At 45.1% G+C, this 22219-nt stretch overlaps 1 protein-coding gene across 1 annotated transcript; it reads right to left on the bottom strand.

The window, feature by feature from the left end:
• Positions 1 to 3072: 3072 nt before the first annotated feature.
• On the bottom strand, positions 3073 to 10761 carry LOC102574209 (omega-hydroxyceramide transacylase-like). Its single transcript, XM_014605422.3, has 4 exons — positions 10432 to 10761; positions 5449 to 5681; positions 4466 to 4531; positions 3073 to 3363 (listed from the first exon to the last, which is right to left on the bottom strand). Exons 1-4 carry the CDS (start codon positions 10625 to 10627, stop codon positions 3073 to 3075), a joined length of 786 nt encoding a protein of 261 aa, XP_014460908.3. The 5' UTR covers positions 10628 to 10761.
• Between the last annotated feature and the right edge of the window lie 11458 nt (positions 10762 to 22219).

The raw sequence follows: 22219 nt of genomic DNA, 5'->3' as shown, positions 1-22219 counted from the left end.
TCAGGCATCAAAGGGGATTAAAACATCTATTCCATTCCATTCTACTTAAGTCCCTGAAAAACTCTTAATAGATAAAGTTGAGGTGCTCCTTCTCCTCCTCGCTGCTCTGTTGTGACTCCATCTATGGTGGCATGACAATGAGTATGGATGCCTATTTGTTTTGCTTTGTGCCATGATAAAAATGTTTATGGTGTCACAAAGGTGATGAAAGGCAATGCTTGTTTCCACCATGTGTGGCTCTGACAAAAGGTAGTAATAATTTGTGCCACTTTATTGCTGATATCTATTTGCTGGAGCTACCCACACTCTCCAACTGCCCCAGGCAGGAGCTCTCGGGGCATGGGGGTTCAATCCCGCATACCCTGGAATTCCCATACAGGATCAGGTGCCTCAAGCCTTGGGAGCACCTGCTCAGTTTTCCCTGCTGCCAGAAATGTGGCTTGGGGATCTCTGGGGTAAGTCTCTAGAAGTGGGGAAAGGTGGGGTTCCCTGCTTACAAAGAAGCATCCTGGAGATTGAGAAGTTGTGTCTCTGGAAGTGGGGAACACTTTGCCCATTGTCCCACAAGATCAATGGGTGGGACAACTAGTGATGTTTGTTACACCTAATGAAGGAGATCAGTTGAGCTGGGATGTATCCTGAGATGTGGTCAGCAGCAGGGCAGGTGTGCTCACCTGGGTACACCTGCCCTGGTCAGCAAGACAGCAGGTGCTGCCCTCTGCCTTCCTATTCCCTGTGCTACCTGTACTGGGGAGTGAGCCTCAGCTTCACTGCACTTGCATCAAAGGTGGCAAAGAGAGAAGAGCCAGGCTTTGACCTTTCATTTCCAAGACACGGATGCAGTGATACAGTTGTGGCATGAACCACCAGGAAAATGCAGAGCCAGGCCTCTTTTGGGGGACCTGGAAGGTGAGCCTCCCTCTTTGGGGAGAGCGGAGCATCAGAAATGATGCAAGTATGACACAGGCATGTGCAGGCTTTGGGTTTGTTGTAACAGATTCTTCCTCATTTGTCTAAGAAGGAAGGTGTCATCAGGGAAGATCCTTTTTTGTGTGCCGCCTGGGTCTTGACTGGGTCCATTGCTTTTGAAACCATGCATTGGGAGAAGCCAGTGCAGTGTTGTCTTGTCTTTCATTTTGCAGGGTAGAGAAAAGGCATGCTTAAAAGAAAATGTCCATTTATTAATACATCCTTCATTTCACTCCACTTTGCTCCTAAAGTCCTGAGGTGCTTTAGATAACCTACATCAGGGTCAGGGTCAGGGCTCAGCAGCCACAACCCTTGTCTGGGGCTTTAGGCCATGATGGCTAGATTCAGCAAAGCATTGCAAAGTGGATGTAGGAAGAATCCACACTTCAGCCTCAGCCCCAGCCCCGCACAAGTCTAAGTCTGAACAGGTTCCCCAAATAATTGAATATAAAAGGAGAAGGTGACACCAGGGGCCCAATGTGGAAACTCTTTGGTCTTGAAGTGTCAAATCCTATTGCCCTTTGTGAATCTTAGTGGCAAATTCTTTTAGCCAGTAAGTATCACAATCCCCCAGGGGCTCAATTCTACTTCCCCAGCAGTGGGGACAAAGAAGGGTACATCTGCAGACTGAAAGAGAGATGCTAAAAATAAAAGGCCCAGTTGCCCCTACATTTTTTATTTGACTGCGGTCTGCAGCAAAAAGGAAATTGGAATAAACATTAAAATCTGAAATCTGAAATGCTGTAATGGCTGATGCACCAATGTTTTATTTTGGGACTACAATTATTTTGTGCAAGATGATGGAGAAGTAGAAAAAGTTGGTTACAGCATGGCTCACGTTGGTTTCATTTAAATCTATTAAGAACAGGTTGAATATAAGCACAGATAAGCTATGTGTCAAATGAGAGAAGTGTCCGTACCAAATGCAGCCTGAGCTAACTAAAACAGTGTACACTCATGTTCAGGCAAGGCTGGAAATGCAGAGGGAAGTAAGCTGATAGAGGTCTGAGGGCTTGTGAGTGGAAAGCGCATTAACATTAGAAGTGTGTGTTCTCCAGCAGGTATGAACAATCAGGAAAAAATTGTATCCGCTAAGCCCCAGTGAAAATTAATTTCTCTATCTTGATAAGCTAGAAAAATGTAAAAATTGATCGTCCTTTTGGCTAGAAAGCAAAAGAATATTGTCTGGAAAGCAATGGTGATCCCATTGTTTCCTTTCAAGCACAAAGAGTATAATAGGGGTCTTGGTTTCAAGCACACACTAGATCAGGAAAATCAAGTATAAAGAGGCAAAGATCCCAAGAGAACATTTCCAAGGCTGCCCTAATGAATTTGGGAGCACATTGACCCTGACCTTCACAGGGACTTGAGCTCATGTGGATCCTAATGTCACTGTTACTTGATGAGCAATAACTAGAGGAGAAAAAAGCAATGTAGATTATTCTCTACCTTGGTCCCAGCATAGGGGCAGCTGCTGCATTTAATCCTCTTTTCCATTCTCCACCCCATTCATCACTCCATGGTGTCTGGTGAAGTCCTTGTAAGCTGTGTCAGTGGAAGTGAGGATTCTTGTTGATGAGTTCTGGATTCAAGACCTCCAATGGGCTGGGACAAGCCTTTCTTACAGGACTCACTGGCTAATGGGAGTGTCACGCTGTTGGCAAGAAAATGTATGCCGAACTCTCCTTTTGGAACAGAAAAAAGAAAGATTCAATTCTCACAAATACTTAGAGCTGTGTAATAACCAGTGTTAACTCAGGAGAATTTCTGGAGTTGCATGGACTGCTTTGAGATGGGGAAGGGAAGGGCCATAATGGCATCTGAATGTCATGTAATAGGATCAGTAATGGACATGGTTGAGTGCTAGAGGTCAGATTTGGCAGCAGTCCTGACTAGCAGTGGGCAACAAATGCAGTTTTAGCTCCAAGTCAGTTGTAAGATGCAGCCCTTTTATGAACTAAACTTCCTGTCCATCCTACCTCAGGGAATATCATCTCTTCTCTGTCCCCCTCAGCACAGTACTTACTGTTTCTTTCCAAGTAGAAGCCGGCATCATGATATCCTTTTAGAAAGAACTCATGCACCACCTAAGGAGAAAAGATATCAGGCTTGTAAACAGTGCTTGTTCCACGCACACAGTAGAAGGTAAGTCTGAGGTTGCATTGACTCCTGATGGCTACTCACCGGATAGCTGGGTGGAAAAAAACAACAGACTACCCTGTGGAGGTTTTCTAGTTGTATCTGAAATTGCTGCTGAAAACTGTAAAAACTGAAGAAAGTGCCTGGCTTATCCCTTGGGCAGATGTCATTGTCAAATGCAAGAGCAGACACTATAATCATGGTCTTTGTGTAGAATGAAGGCTCTGGGCTACTGAAGTTTCCGTCAATATAGTGCTAGAACAAAACGGGCACAATATTTGCATTAGGTAACAGTTCATGGATCTGTGTGAAGCAATGAGTGGATCACGCTTGTGCATGGGTCTGAAGCAGGCCTGGGTCTTTATAATGCCCCCCATTCCCATGCTGAGAGTCAGCTTCTAGCACTGAGGGCTCTTCTGTAGGGTTGGGAATACAAGTTACCCCACTCAAGTGTGTGCCCTCACTACCTGGTCATGGATATGTGCCCCTTTCTCTAGTTTGCTCTCTCTCTCTGTCTCTCAGAACAAGCCAGGCCTCGGTTAGAAGCTGCTCTACGAATTTTCATTGGCAATTTTGCTCTGCTGTCTTTGCTCTGCCAGAATTCCCAGCTTTTCTCGGTCATTGGCCAGCTCCTCTGACAATCGCATTTTCTTCGGGTTTTGCTGGAGACCAACGCTGTTGTGCATTGCAGACAGCCACTGCCTCATCTTGCACCCCTCTGGCCTTAGGACTCCCATCCTCGGGTAGGCCTCTCAGTCGCAGGTAGCCAACTAAGGTCCAGCAAGCAGCGAGGAGCTTGTGCAGCTCTGCAAGTCTTCTTTCCTTCCCTCTTGCATCTTCCCCCATGTTCCCCTCCCATCTAACTGGTTGTCCACCAGCTGTGTTCAAGATACCAAGGTCTCTGAGGGAGGGACTTTCCTTCTACTCTTTCTCCCTACAGGGGAACCAGAACCAGCTGTTTCATCTGGGCATGCAACTCAAGGGAAGGGGCTGCTTTAAGATTTTCCCTCATCTCTACAAAACATAACCATGCCCTGGTTAACCAGTTTGCCATCCAGATATCATTGTGCCCTGGAAGGCTGTAAGGACAAACTTGGACTCCAGATGTGGCGGTAGTTGGATCCCCAGGGTAAGGTCTTGGAGATGGAGGGACCCGTGGTAGCAGGAGGGAGCCCCCGTGGCAGTAATTAGCTAAAATTCTGACCCGTGCTCACAGGCTCCTACCTCTGCTGGAAATTGGATGAGGAGGAACTATGGGGAGGGCTTAAGGGTCAGACTCCTGATTTTTTAATCTGTGTTGATCACAAAAGCCACTGGCAGCTGAGCGGTTCCCTGGGTCTCAGCCAAGGATACTTACCACGCCCTGGAAAGAGGGAGGGATGTACCCAGTATAGGCAGGAATGAAGCAGCTGCAGATCACTGCCTGTGGGGAAAGGAAGCACAGAGAGATAATGGAGCAGGGCTGTCTTTAAACATGGGGATGAGGAGTGCTCCCTGCACCTGGATCATGCTGTTTTGGGTATTTGGAGCAGAGGTCCGGCCATGCCAGGTTTCATGTGCCAGGCCAATGTAACTACCCCTGGGTCCTAAATATATGGAGAGGGGTAGTGGTGCCCAGCAGCCTGGCTGCCAGGCCACAGGGTCTGTGTGGGTGAGAAATCCTGCCGGCTCTGCTACGGCATCTGAACAAAGTGTTGCAGCCCTTGTTGGACACAGATAGATCCTGATGCAAGTTCAGCTGCCAGAGTTTCGGGAGGATTTCAGATAGAGTGAACACAAGTCCAAGTGCTGCTGCCAAACCTACGTCTGATGGCAGCTGAAGTGCCAGTTAGGCCTCGAGGCGCAGCCTCTGGCACCCAGGGCACTGCTCACGCCATTTAGAGAGTGGCGTGTATGATTCATGAAAGGGTTCATTCTGCCCGCTGCCTCTGTTTTGCCCGTGCACGGTCGAGCTGACAAGCTTTGGGGTTGTAATCTTCGCTGTGGGGTCTGAGCTCATTGGGGACAGCTCAGGAAATGCCCTCTCTCCTGCTCCTGAAGGTGCTGCTCCCCTTGCAACTGCTCTGTTCCCCATGTGCTCAGCTGGGGTCTGTTAATCCATCATAAGCCAAGACCGCCGCCATCCTGCCTGATGCCAGGAGCTGACCTGGCTACTTCTCAGGCTGAAAACATTTGCATGTGCAGTATGAGCTCAACAGTGATCCCTACCTGGAAGAGCTACAACAGGCACAGGGTGTCTGTCTGTGGATCGGGCCTTGCAAATACAATACACCTACTACCACTGAGCTCCTCCACTCTGTGCCCTTAGTGTCACACCAGCACTGAGACAGCTGCTCTCACCTGAATGACCTCCTCCTTCGACCCGAAGTCTGACACCACGACGCTCTGTCTGTCTGATACACGAGTGAGCAAAACGTGCAGCCTCCCTGAAGCCAGCTGGTGGGCATTATCTGGGAGGGCTTTATATAGCAACTTCTGTAGTTTTAGAAGTAAATCGACATTTGGAGATATAGGGCCAAGCATGACATTTCTGACCTCTTTCACAATTGTGCAGCAGTCCTCAAACACTGCATCTAGGGGGGAAAGTGAGCATGTTCAGTAGATTGTAAAATGACGTGGTTTGCAGGGCGGTCTCAAGCCCACAATTATTAATTAATTTTGAAATGAAATCTTCATATTTTCCCAAGCGGGAAGCAACTGTCACCACCTGAGATCCTGCTCCTGCCTTTGTTTCAAGGTAATTTGCTAGGATCTGCCTGCCCAGAGGAGTTCTCCATCATAGATTCATAGATGTTAGGGTCGGAAGGGACCTCAATAGATCATCGAGTCCGACCCCCTGCATAAGCAGGAAAGAGTGCTGGGTCTAGATGACCCCAGCTAGATACTCATCTAACCTCCTCTTAATCTGTTGACCCCTCCGTAAAATCCTATGAAATACGAACTTTCATTCCTACCCAGGAGAACTTTTCCAACCTTTTCTCCGATGCCTGATGAAGGGGGCTTGTGCCCGAGAGCTTGCAAGGAAAGAATTTGCCATGAAAACTTGCAATTCAAGATTTCTATTTTGTTGTCGTTGTTGCAAAAATCTTGTTGGTCTAATAAAAGAGATCATCTCTACACCGGGTCCCGATTGCCAAACGTTAGTGACGTTTTGGGGAGTTTGAGACGTGTGCCTGAAAACAGACGGCGCTCCTTTGCTCCCCTTGCTCAATCTGGGGGTTGAAGATCACACCGGGAAGCCTCGGTGTGACACCAGCTTCATTTGGGGGTGCGCAGGGGGGTCCTAAGTTAAAAATCAGGGAACCATTGAGCAAGGAAAGAGGTTCAGAGGGGCGCTGGATTCCCCAAGGAGCAAAGGGTGCAGATCCCGTTTGAGAATCTGGCCTCGATGGTGGGTGCTGAGCACCCAGAGATCTGGTCCTGAGCTCTTTTTCCAACCATTTACTAGCGAGTGGATGCATCGTGGATCAGATGTCAGATATTATATGCGATACCCTGCCGGGTTTTTTTCCGTTGGTGGAGGGAAAGGAGACATGTTGCATATCTCCCTCAGAGGTATGGAAGGAGCTGGGAAAAAAAAAAAAATCTCATCCTGATCTAATGTGGCGATTCCCTGAAGAGAACTATTATTTTATTATCTCGTTAGTTATTAATTATTTACTTAGGGCTGAGGCATTGTGGTCGTGAGATGCTGGTGCAGGGGCCCAGAGGCGCTGAGGGGACAGCTCTCCCTCCATTTTGTGTGCGACTGAGCAGGCAGCTTTCCCTCCCTCTGAGAGGCCTTCTCAGTGCCTCTTACCAAGGGGCTCGATACCTCAGAAGAAGCCGCTTCCAGGATTTATTTAATTACAGAAGTCATCTTTAATGAGGTGCTGTAACTGTTCTATTTATACCAAAGGCCAAGTGTAAATCTTTTAACAGTTAGTAGATCGCTTGCTGTTTACTAAATGCTGGCGTGCTCAAGGGGTTGATTATATAGTAACTCTGGGCGCCTACACCTGTGCCCAGTGCTTGCTCTGAGGCGTGCTAATTAGCGTCGACTCGATTAATCCAACAAACTCAATGAAAGCGCCTGCAGCGTCTCGTGTATTCAGCATCCCACACTTCAAAATGGCGCCCTGCCACCATTTTGAAGTGCAGGGATGCTGCATACAAGAGCCGCCGAGCCTTCCAGCAGACTCGACTTCATGTTGATGGTTTTTTATTTATAATTGAATAAATTATAGTTTATTTCTTATTATAACTACATGATCTATTCATTATAAATGATTCATCGAGTCTGCTGCAAGGCTCGGCGGCTCACGTATGCAGCATCCCTGTACTTCAAAATGGTGGCGGGGCGCCATTTTGAAGTGTGGGACGGTGGATACATGAGATGCTGCGGGCGCTTTTAATGAGTTTGTTTGATTAATCGAGTCTGCTTTGAGGCTAATTAGCATGCTTCGGAGCAGGCATCGGGCACAGGTGTGGGACGCTGCATACACGTAACACTGAGGGGGCTTTAATTAAAGCGGCTCCCAATAGCCACTCTAATTAAAGCACCCTCTCCCCACGTCCCGGAGTACGTGTAAAGACGTCCTTTTATTTGTATCTACACAGACACTCAGCAAAGTATATTCTAGTATATGATGTTATATTGCCACTTTCTTTACTGCTTTTGCTAGTGGATTTTAATATCTTAGATAAGCAAGTAAAATTAATACACGGTTGATGCTGCAATAACAATCTAATAGTTTTAACTATTTAGTATGTGGGGTGGGAGTTTGGCTCTGTTAGTATAAGCCAGCAGGGAACTGAATGTGCCAAACTAGTGTGATTGTATTTGGGGGGGGGGGGGGTTGGGGTCTTTTTTTGTTTGTTTTTTTTCTTTTTTTCTCTTATGTTTCCTCTTTGCTCCCAGGAGCTTGGCCACTTCATTCAATATACCATGGGCAACTGGTGCCTTTCGAGTCTGGGGGGGCACCAGATCACTGACAGGGGGGGCGAGGGTCCTCTAGCAGCCAAATGCAAGTATCTGCTCTTAATTTGAATTTTGGTGAGAAATTCACAAATTGGATATCAATTTTATGCAGGTCTCCTCTCACAGCAGTATCCACAAATGGTGTGATATCACCTTCATTTTGCTTGGCAAGAAACATATGCGGCAGGGATGTCCTATTTCTCCACCCTTACTCAATTTAGCATTGGAGCCTCTGGCAGCAGCTGTTAGGCAATCAATTCACATTGAAGGGATAAAGGTTCTTGATCAAATGTATAAATCAGTGTATATGTAGATGATATCTCACTGCTGTTGAAAAACACAGGTAATTTATTATTTCATGTGGTAGCTCTGTTTGAGTTGTTTGGCTAGTTATCAGGCCTCAAAATTAATTGGGATAAATCCTATTTTATGAATGCGTCAAAGAGACCAGATCCATCCAGATGTTTCCATTCTCAGCTAAGGAACTGTAAGGAACTATAAGGTAATAGATAATTTAGGAATACAGATTAGATGCTCTAATCTTTACAATATGGTGCAACTAAATATTGATACAATCTTAACTAATATTAAAAAGATATGGAAAACACTTCCAATATCATAGATTCATAGAGTCATAGAACTAGGGTCGGAAGGGACCTTGTAGATCATCAAGTCCGACCCCCTGCCCATATCATTAATGGGAAGAATAAAAATAATCAAAATGAATATCCTCCCCCACAAAAAAGGATATAGCTACAATAAAATCTATCATTAAGGATGGTGGCCTTGCATCTTTTGCTTATATACATGGTAAGTTCCAGTTATGTAATGAATATGAGATATTCTACAAAAACTGTGCTTAGCTGAATAAGAAATATGGGAATATATGGAATAATTTGTCACATACAAATTTGGAAAGATATGTTTTGTATTCTAAGGCTAATACTTAGTTGGTAATACAAATGGTTTAATACATTATTATATCCAGCAGATGTTATTATTAAAGGTAAATGGGAGAACAGTTGAGAAAGGGCAACGTATCTGGAAATCATTTTTTAAAACATCTAAGCCATTGCTTTTAAGATTTTTTCAGAACAAGATATTAAATAGGTTTTACTGGACTCTAGAAAAGTGATTTAAAGCAGGGCTCGCCTAGGATGACTATTGCTGGGGATGTGGAAACCAGGTTGGGTCTCTTAGTCACATTTTATTCTTTTGTCCTAAAATTACTATTTTTGGCTTAGCATGTGTAGCACTTTGTAAGATACTTAAAATTAACATGGTACCATCGCTAGATTTATGCATATTAAGGATTATGGATTCATTACCATTGTCTGTGCCCATAAAAAAATAGCTAGCTATAGTATTTTTGGTGGCTAAACGGGTCATTTTAAGGAAATGCAAAACTCCCAGCATACCTTTATTCTCAGAATGGTTAAAAGAACTTATGCATGTTGTGTTAATAGAAAAGATTACATATGCATATAGACAAAACTGGGCTCAATATGAAGAAATATAGTGCAATATGAATCTTCTGTTATGTTTATAAATGGATTTGTTTGTGGTTCAGTGTCCTTTAAGTGTACATGTGTATTTGTTAGTTGGTAATATATCATGTCAAGCTCTCCCCATTCCCCTATTCTTTACTAAATACATAGTATGTATGTTTAATGATCTATTTTGTAATACTTTAGTTTTACTTTCTTATTGTATTTTACTTATTAGTTTATATTTTACTTTTTTGATTTTACTATTTTGTTATAATATAAAAAATTAATGTTATAATTACAAAAAAGGTTACTAGGGGATGTGGTGTGTTTTTTTAGTTGTCAAAGACTTTAAATGGAGAATGTGATACTTTCTAAAATATAGGATCAAACACATTTTGGCCGTCAGACAAGCGTGTCAGACACCCTTGTGTCTAATAGAGCTCACTCATGCAGTTTGGATAGCAACCCCCAGCACTGCCAAACGTGGGTGTGCAAAAAGGGTTACATTCAGCCATGCTTTCTACTCAGGTGCCACTGATAAATGTCAGTAAATTATAGAAGAAGTTATAGGTATGTTATAAATTTGAACAGCATCTTCTGTAAGCCATGGGAATGATCAACCTGTTAGACACCATGCCAATTAATAAACCATATATTATAACATCTATGGCAACATTGTATGTATTAACTATTACTGAACATTTATACATAACTATATGTATTGGCATCTTAATAGAAAGTGTGACTATTGCTGTTTCTATGTTGACCATATACTACTAAATGAATACAACAATCAATATTTCCAGACCAGTCCATCAATTCTCCTTTAAAAAGCACAGTAAGACACAGTAAATTTAACCAGGGCTTGCTTACCTAGCTCACATCCACAAGTCACTATCGAGGCCACAATGGACCCAGATGATGATCCATAGATTTTGGTTGCTGATCTCAGTATCTCAGGTGCCAGTTCCCACAGAGCTTTCACCACTCCCAGCTCATAAACTATTAGGAATCCACAGCCTTTAAAAAAAAGAGACAAAGGCTTGTGCTTTGGACTCTCTTCTGCCATCTTTGGCGCGTTGTGAGTTCAAAGCAGCAGGGCGCCAACTGGCCGGTGTGAGGAATTTGGAGATGTTGGCTATTGCTGATCAGTGTGCAAGGGGGACACACAAGTGTGCTTGGGAGGTTGTGCTCTGGTCTTCACAGCCAGCTGCTGCCCTGATTTTAGCATGTGAGCTGTGAGCGTCTTAAAAGCCAAGGTTGTGGTCAGAGTTAGGTGGAGTTAGAACACATAGGCAAAGATTAATCATGTTCATATTAACTGGGTGTGAAGCAGTGGCACAGACCATGCTCTCCAGAGTTGGTATTACCTTTGTAGGTGATTTCTTCAGTTAACAATTGTCACTGGATGCAAGGGACAGGAGTTGACTGGCTTAGAAGGGCCTTCCTGTCCTACGTTTCGGTATCCCTACTCAGTTCTTACTGAAAATGATGGAGGTATACTGATGAGTGCAGTGGCAGCACCCTTCTACCAGCATTGAATGCTTGTGAACGCCCCACTCATGCTTTCATGACTTTCTGTCAGGTGACTCCTTGTCTTGACTAAGTGAGGATGTTGAAAAACCTGTGTCAATAGCTTAAGAAAGTCTAGGACAGGAAAAACTGTTCCGAGCATTGGTAGCTTACAGGTCAATTCCAACTGCAACAGGTAATTCCACCTTACTTCCAAAAGGTCAAAGTTTAAATAGGCTAAAGAGGTTCCCTGCATAGATAAGAAAGCAAAAATAATAAATAAATAAATAAAAGGAAAATGCTTGTTGTGTAATGTATGGTTCAGTAAGGATCCTTCCTCAGTTATAAAACTTCATTTGTGTAGGGGCTGATCTGACTGAAATCTTCATGTGAAAAGATGGTGAAAGACACTGCTGAAACTGGACAAGAGCAGAAGTAACTGGATGGGTCGGTATCGAGCTGTAAAGACGTGGGCAGTGGAGTCCCACAAGGCTTGGTGCTGTTCAATGTCTTCATCAGTGACTTGGATGAAGGTGTAGAAAGACGCTGACAACTGATTAAATTGTCAGATTTATTTTAAGGTGTGGGCAGAGTTGTTTTTGACTTTGCAAAAAATGTAAGCGGGTTTTGTTTGTATGATAGCCAATTGTTTTTCGCCACGTCATAAATCTAATTAGAATCGCCAATTATCTAGCGGTCTTTGCTAGGGTGTTATTTTCACAGGGTTATTCCTTGTTTTTTTTGACCAATTATAATGATTTATATAAAGCAACGAAGGCAAAAGTTTTTATTTTTGTTAGTGGCGCAGCAATAAATTTCTTTTTGACGTGTAAAAAGCAGTTATTATCATTATTGTTAACCCTTAGTTAACCTAGTGTAGAAAAAACTGTTTTAAATGGTTATTATTTGTTTGTGACATGGGCACTACTTAATTTGGTTGTGACAGATTTGAGATGGGTGGAGCAGGTGCAGAGTTCCTGGACTTCCATCCTGCATAATGGAAGTTTTTGAAAGCACCCAGCTAAAAAAAAAAAGATACTGGTCCATTGCAATAGTATCTTGGACAATTCTGTCTATGCCGACCATGGGCAGATCTAGAATTTTGAAAAGGGGTGAGGCTGTGTGGGGGGGGTGCAGATGGTGAAGTGCATCATCACATACAAAACAATACAGTTTTCTGCAGTTAAAAGTAAACTAGAAGTTTTATTAATATGCTAGGGGGCTAGGGCTAGATTATGTGGTTTAAGATTGTTTTTAACTCATTCCAATGAAGTTATGCTTGTTTTTGCTTCAATCTGCAGGGCTGTGAAATAGGAGCTTCATTTCCAGGAGTAGCAAACAAGACAGCAGAACTGCAGTACAAAGGCTAGCTTGAACATCAAAACCATTAAAAAGAAGAGAGGGTCATTCACATCTGTGGAATGAAGAATTTAGAAGGCATCAGGTAAATTATGATGACCCATGAAGTACTGTCTGGTTATGTCTACATGAGATGCTGACTGCTCAGTAGTTACTGCACAGTCATTTAGCACTTGCATATACAAGTACTAAATAACTGCTTAGTAACTAGAGTTGCTGTGCAGTAGCATCCCTGAACAGCTTCTTGGTGGTGCTGTCTATGCAGTGGCTCCTTACTGCTGTGCAGTAGCATTGCATCATGCTTTGTGCCATGCAACGCTCCTGTGCAGTAGCTCATTGCTACTGCACAGCCAGCTTCTTGTGTAGATGTGGCCTCTGGCTAGAAATGCTGCTGCCACTGCTAGATAGTTTTAAACTTTGGGTGGACCAGGAATCAGAGAGGGGATGCAAGTGTACCATTGCACCTTCTCCCCTGCTGGATCTGTCGCTGATGCCAACCATGGTCTGATACATAATCAAAGCAGCTCCATTTTGTCTCTTTTGCCCATTATAAATGTCCACTCGTGATAATTCAAGTAGTTTGCTTGTCTCAGCATTTGGAACTTCATAATCTGGAATTTTCTTCATTTCCCCTTTTTTCCTTTTACTGAGGCCTAGAATTACTGACATCTCAGTTTTTCTTTCCTGTTGTGCAACTATTTTCCCTTTCATAGATTTCATAGACATTAGGGCTGGAAGGGACCTCGGAAGATCATCGAGTCCAGCCCCCTGCCCAAAGGGCAGGAAGTCAGCTGGGGTCATAGGATCCCAGAAAGATAAGCATCCAGTTTGCTCTTGAAGGTGTTCAATGTAGGCGCTTGAACCACCACCGGTGGCAGGCTGTTCCAGACCTTGGGGGGTTCGGACAGTAAAGAAATTCTTCCTTATGTCCAGCCTGAAACGGTCTTGTCATAGTTTATGACCGTTCAACCTAGTCATCATCCCTTGGGGTGCTCTGGTGAGCAAACGTTCCCCCAGATACTGGTGGTCACCCCTGATAAACTTGTAGGTGGTCATCAGATCACCCCTGAGCCTGCGCTTTTCCAGGCTAAAGAGCCCCAGGGCTCTCAGCCTGTCATCGTAGGGTCTGCTTCCCTGACCTCTGATCATGCACGTGGCTCTTCTCTGGACTCTCTCAAGCTTCTCCACATCCTTTTTGAATTGTGGAACCCAAAACTGGACACAGTACTCTAGCTGCGGCCTCACTCGGGCCGAGTACAAGGGGAGAATGACTTCCCGGGATTTGCTTGAGAAGCATCTATGGATGCAAGCCAGCGTTTTGGTCACTTTACTAGCCGCAGCATCGCACTGCAGGCTCATGTTCATCTTGTGGTCAATGATGACCCCCAAGTCTCTTTCTTGCATAGTGCTAGCCAGCACAGCACTGCCGAGCCTATAAGGATTCTGCGGATTTTTCTTCCCAAGGTGGAGAACCTTGCATTTATCGGTGTTGAACGCCATCAGATTCTTGTCTGCCCACTTGCTGAGCCTGTCCAGGTCAGCCTGGATCACCCGCCTGTCTTCTGGTGTGGATGCTTTGTCCCAAAGTTTGGTGTCATCGGCAAACTTGGCCAGTCCGCTTCTGACTCCAGTGTCCACATCATTAATGAAGATGTTGAACAGTATCGGTCCAAGGACAGAGCCTTGGGGGACCCCACTGGTCACAGGACACCATGATGAGTGACTGCCATCAAATACTACCCTCTGGGTCCGACCCCGGAGCCAATTTTCCAGCCAGTGGATCGTGGAGGACCCAAGGTGACAATTGGCCAGTTTCTCCAAGAGGCGATCATGGGAAACCAGATCAAAGGCTTTTTTGAAGTCAAGATATATGACATCAATCTCTTCTCCCTTGTCCAGGTGATAGGTCACCTGGTCATAGAAGGAAATGAGATTAGTCAAGCAAGACCTACCTGCAACAAACCCTTTTTCTGCTTTGCAACAATCCATATCTTCTCCGCCTTTGGAAAAAACACAGAATGACAAAAAGGGGAAATAAATGTCTACAGCAGCTACTGGCTAACATTTCCTCAGGTGGAGTGTTTTTGAAATGTTGTATGGTTTCAATAGGGGGAAAATGGGAAAAAAAGAAGGCGGCTAGAACACAAGGCCCGTCCCTTCTAGATCAGCATCCAACTCACTAAACCAGACATATCTCCCTCTCTTCATTGCCCAAGGAACCAGCTTTAAAAGGAACTCAAGAGAGGAATCTGGATGAATCCTGATCTGTGGTATTGTGGTTAGGAAGTTGGGAAGTTGGATAGATGCATGTTCAAACCACGTCTGTATAAGAGGAACCTGGAGTGTGCGTTTCTAGCTTGCCAGTGAGTGTCCTGCTCATGGCAACCATACTTAGCTGAGTTACTGCAAAGGGGAGATAGGAAAAGTTCACACCTCAGCCTCTGTTCAGGGACTCCACAAGTGTAAGGCTAGCCATGTCCCCCAGATAATGCAACAGAACCGCAGAAAATGGCAATGGGGGCCCTTTATCAAGCCCTTTGGAAATTAGGGATGGAATTCATCTTCTCTTTGCGCATCCACATGACAGTTTTTTAGCAGCTTAAATGCTAAACCTGCTGCTGATGCTCAGGTAGCAGTTTTGTTTCTGAAATGTTGGGGGCTATAAGCACATTATTCATTCGGGTTAGACCCAGGAGAAGACTCTCCTGTGCTTTAGCCCCAATAATTGAGTGGTTGGGAAACTCACCCAGGAAACTGGAGACCCAAACTCTTGGCTCCCCTCTCTCACAGAAGAGGTTTGAATATGTGTTTCCCCAACGTCCCAACACAGTGTTCAAACCACCATGCCCCAGATCAGGCATTTGGTCCCAAGCCGCACACAAAACATGCTCAGCAGGATATTCCACCGATATTCATTGTAATGGGGTGACCTAGAATTCCCCTTCCCCCCCACTCCCATGACATCCCCAGCACAGGGTTACTGAGGCATTTACAAATGGAGGCTGCTAACTCTTCTCATTTACATCCTTTGTTCCAAAGAGACTCATGTGTAACTATTACAGCTACTGCAAACTACAAGAAGAGAAATGATCCAGATCATCCTCTACCTTTGTGACAGCCTGGGGGCAGCTGCCCCATCATCTCTTCTGCGTCACTGTCCACCACATTCATAGCTCCATTCTGTCATTGTTGTAAGTTGCATCACTGGAACTGAGCACCCTTGTTGGTGGGTTCTGGTGCAAAGACTCTTCATTGGTGTGGGACAGGCCTTTATTATGGGTCTCACTAGTTAGGTAATTGATACCAAACTCTCCTATTGGAAAGGACAATAGACGGATGCATTTCTCACAGATATTAAAGTGTGGGTAATAACTAGTGTTACCTTGGAAGTTTGCATCTTGGTGAGATGGAGGGAGAGGATGTAACTGGAGCTCATCACCAAGACATGTGGCTCATAGGTTTCTTTGAGTCTCGGAGCCTCCGGGTCCCTTGTCATTTATGTCTCAAGCAAAACCAAGACCAGGGGTGGCTAAGAACCACATTCTGCGTTTATCTGAACTACAGAGAACTGGAAATGGACTAAGGCGGGATGAACTGCTAGGAGCATCGGGAAGGGATGGGCAACTATTGGATTTATGATGTAGGTGGCTGGTGGTTTACTGCTAGACAACAGGGTTGGGAGCAGCCCTCTTGGGCAGTGGACAAGCAAAGCTTTTTTGGGCTGCAAATCAATTACAAAATGCAGAGGCTTTTATGAATTAAACCTCCTATCTTGCCTCTCTCGGGAAATATTAACTTTTCTCTATCCCCTCTCAGTGCAGTACTTACCATTTTTTTCCAAATAGAAGCCAGTATTATGATGCCCTTGTAAAAGGAACTCATGCAACACCTACCAATAAAAGATGTCAGCATTGAAAATAGCACTCATTCCAGCTGTAGGAGACAGTTCTGGAGTTCTGTAGGCTGCTCATCATGGGGTTGGGTGGAAACAAGGTAAAGACGGGTCTGCGGATATTTTTTAGTGGTAACTGTAAGTCCTGCTGCATGATGTGGATACTGAAGAAAGTAGCTGGATGATCCCTCGGGCAGATGGCATGGTCAAATGCAATCCCAGACACTGAAATCATGGTCTGTGTGTGGAACGAAGGCTCTCAGTTACTGAAGGCTCCATCAATATAGTGCTAGAACACCCCCCCCCCCCAAAAAAAAACCAAAAAAACCCCCAAACAAACAAAAAAACCCAACAAGAACAAGATTTGTGTTAGGTCACATCTAACAGCCGTGTGTGAGGCATTCACAGAATTATAGAAAAATAGAGCAGGAATGTTCCTCAGGAGGTCATTTAGTCCAACTGTCTACTCATTGCCTAAACCATTCCAGGCAAGGTTTGGTCTAACCTCTTAAACACTTCCAAGGAGAGAGTTTTCACAACCTCTCTGGGTAACCTGTTCCAATGTTTGACCAACCCTACAGTGAGATACTTCTTCCTAATAACCAACCTAATTTTTTTGTGATGTAATTTAAAACTGCATCTCTTCTTGTCTTTTCCCCTGTGGCCACAGAGAAAAGTCTAACCTTGGTCTCTTTATAACCACCTTTTAGGTTTTTCAAGACTATTGTCAAGTGGGGGGCTTCAAACACATCAAAGCCCTTCTTAACCATGGTGCCATTACACAAGTCATTCTGTCCTGGAAGGCTGTAAGGAAAGCCTTGGACACCAGGTGTGGTGGGAGTTGGATCCAGGGGAAAGGTCTTGGAAATGGAAGGACCCATGGTAGCAGGAGGGAGGCTCCTTGGCAGTAATTAACTAAAATCCTGACCTGTGCTCACAGGCTCTTGCCTCCTGCCTATGCTGGAAATCAGATGAGAAGGAACTATGCGGGGGGGAAGGCTGGCTTAAGGGTTAGACTCCCAGTTTGTTCATTTGTGTTGATTACAAGGGCCACTTGCAGCATCCAAGAGCATTTCCCAAGTATATGCCAAGGACACCCACCACACCCTGGAAAGAGGGAGGGATGTACCCATTATAGAGAGGAACGAAGCAGCTGCAGATCACTGCCTTTGGGGAAAGGAAGCACAGAGAGATACAGGAGCAGGGCTCTCTTTTAAACCTGGGGATGAGGAGTGCTCCCCGGAGTTGAATCATGAGGCTTGGAGTATTTAGATCTGCACTCAGCGTCAGGCCCAAGAGCAGAGGTCTGGCCATGCCATGTTCCATGTGCCAGGGGTGCAGCCTAGTATAACCATCACTCTGCAACTCTTGTCAGAACAGAGATAGATCCTGATGCAAGTTCAGCTGCTGGAGTTTTGTGGGAGGATTCTTGATAGAGTGAAAAAAAATCCAGGTCGTGCTTGGGAACCTGCCTCAGATGGCAGTAGAAGTGCCAGTTACACCTAGAGGCGCAGCCCCTGGTACCCAGGGCACTGGTAACATGGTTTGGAGAGTAGCATGTGTAATTCATGAAAGGGATAATTCTGCCTGCTGCCTACATTTTGCCAGTGAGGGGTCAAGCTGACAAGCCTTTGGCTTGAAACCTTCAATGTGGGGCTGGAGCTCACTGGGAGCAGCTCATTGGGAACCTGCTCCTGAATCATAAAATCATAGAGAATGAGGGTTGGGAGGGACCTCAGGAGGTCACATCTAGTCCGACCCCCTGCTGAAAGCAAGAGCAACCCCAACTAGATCATCCCAGCCAGGGCTTTGTATGTCTGGGTGTTACAAAGTGGAAAGGATGGAGATTCCACCACCTCTCTGGGTAGTCTGTCCCAGTGCTTAACTACCCTTCTAGTGAGAGAGTCTTTTCTAATATCTAACCTAAACTTCCCTTGCTGCAACTTGAGATCATTGCTCCTTTGTTCTGTCATCTGCCACCACTGAGAACAGTCCAGTTCCATCCTCTTTGGAATCACCCTTCAGATAGTTGAAAGCTGCTATTAAATCCCCTCTTAGTCTTCCCTTTTCCAGACTAAATAGGCCCAGTTGCCTCTGACTCTTCTCATACATCATGTACCCTAACCATTTTTGTTGCCCTTTCCTGTACTGTCTCCAATTTGTCTCCATCCTTTCTGTAGTGGTGGGCCTAAAACTGGACACAGTACTCCAGATGTGGCCTCATCAGTGCTGAGTGGAGGGGAAGAATTGCTTCCCTTGATCTGCTGGCAATACACCCATTAACAGCCTAGTATGCTATTAGCCTTTTTTGCAACCAGTGCACCGTGTTGGCTCATTTTCAGCTTTTTCTCCACTGTAACCCCAGGTCCTGGCTTCTGCTCTCCTTGGAATTCCTGTTTTACCTGTCTACTCAACTGCAATCTTGTCCCATGTGTAGGGGAACCTTGTCTTATCTTGGTACTCACCCGTTGCTAATTGACTCTGGATATGACCATGATCTACAACTGACTGGAGGGCTTGGTGGCAACATGGTGGGGCTACTCGTGGTGGGGTAGCTCCTATAAAACACTGCAATGTTGCAAGCTCCAGACTAAGGGGAATTTAGGGTGCTTCAAACCCCTAACCCCCACTGCCTTGTGGGTACTTCTTGGTTGGAGAAAGGCAAAGCGACATCACCTTGGCAGAAATGTGCCCTCATTGAGGCATTAGGCCATCAGCAACTGCTTTAATCTATTGCTCTCTGGCAGAAGCTGCAACCATTGAGGTATTGAACGTTCAGATTCAGTTTGGCCTTTGGACTGTGACTTAATGGTGTAAAGGGGGGGTGGTAGGTTTTTGGCAGCCTTTGCTCTTCCATACGCTTGGGATCTGTTAATCCAGCATAGGCCATGACTGCTGTTTTGCCTGACACCAGGGACTGACTTGGCTATTTCCCATGCTGAAAACATTAGTATGTCCAATATGAGATAAACAGTCAGAGTCTTTGTGGATCAGGGCTTGCATTATACCTCACATTACGCCAGTACATTTCCCCTTATATGTCTGTGAAGGAGTTCCTCAGACACTCAGTTACTTTTACTCCAAACTCAACACTCAGAAAACTGCTGTTACCTGAATGATCTCCTCCTTTGAGCTGAACTCTGATACCACAACCACAAGAAAAATGTATAGCCTCTCTGAAGACAGATGGTGAATGTTATCTGGCAAACATTTTTCTAATGCCTTCTGTATATTCTGGATTAATACGTTATTTGGATATAAGTATCTGAGGATTGAGCCCTCCATATTTTTCACTGTTTTAGTCATGTAAAAATCCACTCCATCTAGAAGGACAAAGTCACCATGCTTAACAGGCTGTGTTTTCACATTTCCAAATAAACACTCCAGTCACTACTTTTTGATCTGCCCACCGACTTCCCTTTAAAAAGCACAATATGACACAGAGTATATTACACCAGGCATTTCTTACACACCCATAGATGGCTAATGTGGCTAAAAGTGCCCCTGAGGATATTCCATAGATCTTAGATGCTGATCTCAGAATCTCAGGTGCCAGTTCCTGTAGAGCTTTCATCACTCCTATTTGATAAAACATCAGGAATTCACAACCTTCAAAAAATAGAGAAAGGTGCGTGGGGGTGTGCTTTGGATTCTCTTCTGCCATCTTTAGTTGTGCTGTGAGTTTGTGGCAGCAGGGCACAAGCTAACCAGGAGCAAGGGGCTTGGTGGTGATAACCACTTTCAGTCAGAGTGTAGCAGGGGCACAAAGGTGTGCTCAGGAGGTATGCTCTTGTCTTTACAACAGACTGCTGCCCTGAGTTTGGCCTGAAAATCCCCGTGAGCTGTGAAGGTCCTGGAAGTTTTGGGCAGGGTTAGGTGGAGTTAGAACATGTCATATAAGAGGAGTTAGAACATGTAGTGTTTGTACCTTGTACCTGGTTCACCTGAACCAATTGCAAATGCTGGTACAAGTTGTTCTATCTTGGACTGTCAGTTCCTTTATCAATGTGTTCTCACTCATGCATATCCCACCCAGTATGCGGCAACCTGTGAAGTCACAGCCTCCTCTTGTTGGCAATGCACATGGCAATTAGGATCTCTCTATGGCTTGTATACAGTACTAGAGCTTGAGAAGTAGGCCCTAGGTACTAATAGTTACCACCAGAGTGGATGAGTTAAAGAATGCATATGCTCAATGTGAAATTAGAAGGGACCTAGTTGCAGGTAATCTTGAACATTAGCAGACAAGGGTTTAAAGGTAGGATTTTTCCAGTGAATCTCTAACAGCCAGTGTCCTTATCTCCCTTGCCGTGATCTGTCCTTGCGTGTTCAGAATATAGTTCCTTGTAAGTGTGGGTGAGGGTTCCAGGTGACAATATGGGTGCTTCCTTTGGTTAGGCATTGTTCTTGAGGGCTGGACTTGCTGGCTCATTTGTTCTCTTCCAGTTCAATGTTCTGATGTCCCTTGTCTTCTCCCATTGAAACTGATGGAGTTCTACTAACTTGTGACTGCGGTGGGGGCAACCTTTCACAAGCACCAAATGCTTTTGACCTCCCCACACTTGCTTTCCAGAGACCTTCTGCCAGATGGCTCCTTGTCCTGAACAAATGGATTTAGATTTCATAGATTTCATAGACATTCAGGCTGGAAGGGACCCTGAAGGATCATTGCCCCAGGGGTAGGAAGTCAGCAGGGATCATAGGATCCCAGCAAGATAAACATCCAAATGTGTCTTGAAGGCATTCGAAGTGGGTGCTTGAACCACCTCCAGTGGTAGTCTATTCCAAACCTTGGAGTCTCAGGCAGTAAAGCAGTTGTTCCTTATGTCCAGCCTGAATTGGTCGTGGTGGAGTTTGTGATCATTCAATCTTGTCATCTCTTGGGGCACTCTGGTGAACAGACGTTCCCCCAGATCCTGGTGAACACCCCTGGTGAACTTATAGGTGGCCATCAGATCGCCCCTGAGTCTACGCTTTTCCAGGCTGAAAAGTCCCATAGCTCTCAGCCTCTCATCGTAAGGTCTGTTTTCCCAACATCTGATCATGTGCATGGCTCTCCTCTGCACTCTCTCAAGCTTCTCCACATCCTTTTTGAATTGTGGAGCCCAAAACTGGATGCAATACTCCAGCTGCAGCCTCACCAAGGCTGAGTACAATGGGAGAATGATGTCCCGGGATTTGGTTGAGAAGCATCTAGGGATGCAAGCCAGAGTTTTGCTTGCTTTACTAGCTGCAGTATCACACTGAAGGCTCATGTTCATCTTGTGGTCAATCATGACCCCCAGGCCCCTTTCATCTGTAGTGCTAGCTAGCATAGCACTGCCGAGTCTATAAGCATGCCGCGGGTTTTTCCTCCCAAGGTGAAGAACCTTGCATTTTTCAGTGTTAAACACCATCAGGTTCTCATTTGCTCATTTCATGAGCCTGTCAAGATCTGCCTGAATCTCCCTCCTGTCCTCAGGTGTGGATGCTTTCCCCCAGAGTTTGGTGTCATCGGCCAACTTGGCCAGCCCGCTTCTGACACCAATGTCTGCAACACTGATGAAGATGTTAAAAAGTATAGGCCCTAGGACAGAGCTTTGAGAGACCCCACTGGTCACAGTGCACCATGACAATTCACTTCCACCAACCACCACCCTCTGGGTCCTACCGCAGAGCCAGTTCCCCAGCCAGCAGATTGTGGTGAGGTTGAGGCCGCAGTTAGCCAGTTTTGCCAAAAGGTGATCATGGGATATCAGACTGAAGGCTTTTTTAAAGTCAAGATATATGACATCAATCTCTTCCCCCTTGTCCAGGTGATAGGTCACCTGGTCATAAAAGGAAATTAGATTGGTCAAGCAAGACCTACCTGCAACAAACCCATGCTGGGTATTCCTCAGGATCTTTCCATCAGCTAGT

The sequence above is a fragment of the Alligator mississippiensis genome, chromosome 14 (assembly GCF_030867095.1).
Source record: "Alligator mississippiensis isolate rAllMis1 chromosome 14, rAllMis1, whole genome shotgun sequence".
In the NCBI taxonomy this organism is placed as follows: Eukaryota; Metazoa; Chordata; order Crocodylia; family Alligatoridae; genus Alligator; species Alligator mississippiensis.
This window is presented reverse-complemented; position numbering and strand designations above follow the sequence as displayed.